Source organism: Apis dorsata, unplaced genomic scaffold (assembly GCF_000469605.1).
Source record: "Apis dorsata unplaced genomic scaffold, Apis dorsata 1.3 scaffold_683, whole genome shotgun sequence".
Classification (NCBI taxonomy): domain Eukaryota; kingdom Metazoa; phylum Arthropoda; class Insecta; order Hymenoptera; family Apidae; genus Apis; species Apis dorsata.
Window position 1 is genome coordinate 2,394,295 of NW_006263864.1, and position 3,476 is coordinate 2,397,770.

At 44.6% G+C, this 3,476-nt stretch overlaps 1 protein-coding gene and 1 long non-coding RNA gene across 2 annotated transcripts in view; one reads left to right on the top strand and one right to left on the bottom strand.

Moving 5' to 3' along the window:
- Positions 1 to 3,476, bottom strand: part of LOC102675478 (Down syndrome cell adhesion molecule-like protein Dscam2) — a 105,893-nt gene that overhangs the window by 12,498 nt on the left and 89,919 nt on the right. The window contains exons 13-14 of the mRNA XM_031513633.1: positions 3,314 to 3,476; positions 1 to 77 (exon numbers count right to left, since the gene is read on the bottom strand). The exon at positions 3,314 to 3,476 is cut by the window's right edge and continues 1 nt beyond it. Of these exons, the coding sequence (XP_031369493.1) occupies positions 1 to 77; positions 3,314 to 3,476 (240 nt within the window). The remainder of the gene's footprint in view (positions 78 to 3,313) is intronic.
- LOC116186435 lies at positions 992 to 2,891 on the top strand. The gene is made up of 2 exons (XR_004151424.1): positions 992 to 2,048; positions 2,085 to 2,891. It is a non-coding gene; the product is annotated as an uncharacterized LOC116186435 (long non-coding RNA).

The window sequence follows — 3,476 nt, forward strand, 5'->3', positions numbered from 1 at the left end:
GTGGCAGTGGAGCACCAGCCGCGACATCCCCTCGGAGGCACGGACATCTTGGGGCTCCATCACCCAACGGGGTGGCACTGTTTCGCGGCATCACACATACGCACACACACAACGGTGGTTAGTTAGCCCCCGGTTTGCGACCAAGTTTCGCGCACCGTCGACGACCGCCCGTGTGCCATCTGAAATTTCGTTCACCCTCCCTCCCTTTCCTCTGCATTTTACTTGCAGATCTCGTCCACTTTTAACTCACGATCTCCCTCTAACCGACGGTGGCTGGTGTCTCTCCGTCCTCTCCCTCTCTCTCTCTCTTTTCCCTTTTCCCTCGTTTTTTGCAGCAATTATCGCGGTCGGCCTTGTTAGTTCGTTGCGTTTCAGGGGGAGGATGGAGGGACGGTGGTTATTTCGAACGGAAAACGCGCGTCTCGAATTCGTCGATCACTCGCAAACGAGGGAAGTAACGAGGGTAAAGAGAAATGTTTTCACGGATATATACATATATAGTTTCCTCTCGTCCGTTTTTCTTTCTTTTTTCCCTTTTTGTTTTTTTGCGAGAGAAAGAGAGAGAGATATATATATATATATAGAGAGAGAATAGGGAAGGATATTTCAGATGCCACTACGTTCGTTCGTCTAAGCTTATTGCGCCGAGGCAAGAGCGAACTTCTCGAATTGGCCTACTGCAACTTCCTACTTCAGCGCAAAGTGAAACAAAAGACGTAATTTTGAGGGGTGCGCGCGCGCGGTCGACCGAGGGAAGGAAAAAATACACGCATCGTGGTTTCCACTTTATTTTCTACTCACCGTTGAATTTTATCGATCCTCCCTCGTGTAAATTTTCTCCCTCGATCGATCGCTATATATATTTATATAAAATAATAACAGGCAAAAATACAGGAACGGAAAGGAAAAGTTTGAAGGGGTGGACGCAAAAATTTAATCGCGAAAGAGAGGAGAGTTTGAAGAGTACAAGAACAAGTGCGATAATCGACAATTTTCCTGGTGAACAGAACAGGTGTAAATAAGAGGTGAACATTGTTAGATGGATCATAGATGAGAAAGAGAGAGAGAAAGAGAGAGCAATGCAGAAGTCAGTGTTGTGCGGGCATTCTGACTCAAGAACAATGCGGTGATTGTGCATTTGCGAACATACACACGTGGGATGGATTCGAGGCCATTTGTGCGTTGTTCAAATATTTGTGCCGGTCAATTATTTTCGATGCCCGAATCGCCCAACACAAAGGGCCGTATTATTACATGGCGAATAATAGCTGATTCCGCACCACGTATTCCCCATTCCTCATCGTTTTCCTCCTCCGGAAAAATTTGCGAAAAACACGAACGTTTCTCGATTATATATATATATAAAACTCATCCCGTTCGAGTTCATTTTCACACTAATCAATTATTCGCCACGTAATCAACGTAATTAATCGAAACATATAGAATTTATACCTGGTCGATTAAACGGCCTCGGAAAAACGAGGAGTTGTTTTCGGCAAGGGAGAACACAACAAGGTTGGTGTCGCGTTTTTTTCGTGGAATTGGTGCTCCTCGAGTGCTTCCATAATGTGGCCGAGCGAAATAACGAATAAAGGTAAACGGAAAGGCGTGGAAACGGAAGAGAAGTGTGGAAACGAAAAAAAAAAAAAAAAAACAAGAAAATAGAAAAGAACGTGTCGGTGCATATATGCGTGTGCTGATCAAAAGTGAACGAGATACGTTCTCGTTCTCTCAAAAAATTGTTAAGTTCGAGGCTGCTGGCTGGTAAACTCGTAAACACACAAATTCAAGATGAAGTGGTGCTACGCTCGAAGCCGAATTTCGCAAAAGTGGCTGGTGCCCTTTCATGCAGAATCCCTTTCCTTCCCGGAGAGTACCGCGATCGCTGTTTCCGTGTCGTCGAACATCCAAGATGTATTTCTTTGCCACTCGAGTTCAACTTTCCCCCCCATTTTTCCCCCTTATTTACCTCTTGATCGTTCGACGAGGATCTATACAGGATATCAAGGGGAATCAAGACTCGTACACTCGTTTTTCTCGAAGGAGAGGTAGACACAGAGAGAGAGAGAGAGAGAGAGAGAGAGAGAGAGAGAGAGAGAGAGAGAAAAAGAAAGTAGAAAGCGCGCAAGTGTACGTATTCGGGATCGCGGTATCTCGTCGAGCTCGAAGATCGGGAATCAGTGCGGTTTCACAGATGGTGCGTTTGTGAGAGATAGACAACTAGACAAAGTGTACGATGTGATACGCCGTGGGTGATAACGCTATCATATTGTGCGGTGCTCAAGTGCGTTGGTGCGTCGCGTTGCTGGCTGGGCGATTGCTACTGCGGCTGCTGCTGCTGCTGTTGTTGTTGCGTTTTCGTTTTACGATCGTCCTGATTACCGGGTCCAAAGCTGTTCTCTCTTTTTTTTCTCTTTTCTTTTTCGTTCAATCCATTCAGCGCGGCTATCATCGAAGCGTACAGAGACAAAAGTTTAATCGCGATGTTGTCGTTTTCATTTTTTCTACCCACCCGGTATATATACGGTTTTCGAACGTTTCGAGATAATCGATAATGATAATGCATGGAAACGAAACGGCGTTCTTTCAATGACGAAGAGTTGGAAGATCGATCCCATGTCGCGAGCCAAAATTTCGATAATTTTATCTTCGACGAGAGCAATAATCGAGAGCAAAGGTAACACTATTGAGCAGCCCTAGCTCACTCATTTGTCACGCGTGTTCGTTTGAATTACTCGCGATTGCGATGGCTGCTGCGGCTGCTGCGGCTGCATTTATACGTGATCACACAATACCAACGATAACAATAATAATGTAATAAAACGTAGATACGTACGGAGACTGGCTCGTGGAAACGTTCGATTGCTTCGAAAAGATAATATTTGAAAAAATACTTGAAACTTGGAACAATGTGAAAATAATATTTTCGAAGAATGTAACTGCGAAATCTTTGGAAATAAAAAATGCACGAATAGATTGTACATCTCGAAATTAAAGGTAACAAAGAAAAGTTCAAACTGTATCTCGGTATCGAGACAACAGACAAAATCAAAAATTTTTCTTCACCCTGAAGGAAGCCATCGAACGTTCCATCATCGAGGCCAGCCAATGCAAGAAGAAGATATTCGGCAAAATATATATATAATATATGTAATAAGATGGTGCGTTGGCAGTGGTGCAAAAAAGAAAGAAAGAAACATAAGGTGAGAGACGGTGAAGTGAATGGCATTGAAGAAATACATATCACAGTGCGATCTCGTCGTTCCTTGCAAGTGTGGTTTTTTGATTATCCTGATTATCGGTTCTACTTTACCACGAACGATCAACTCGGCCGTCCATAGGACCTCGGCCACCGAATTGCGCGCCATGCAAGTATAGTTGCCCGAGTGCGCTGCGCTCACGCGCTCGATAACTATGGTACTGGAATGGGCGTCAATGTTGGTTACGCGCAGCCCGGCGGGTGTCTGCGTGTGTCT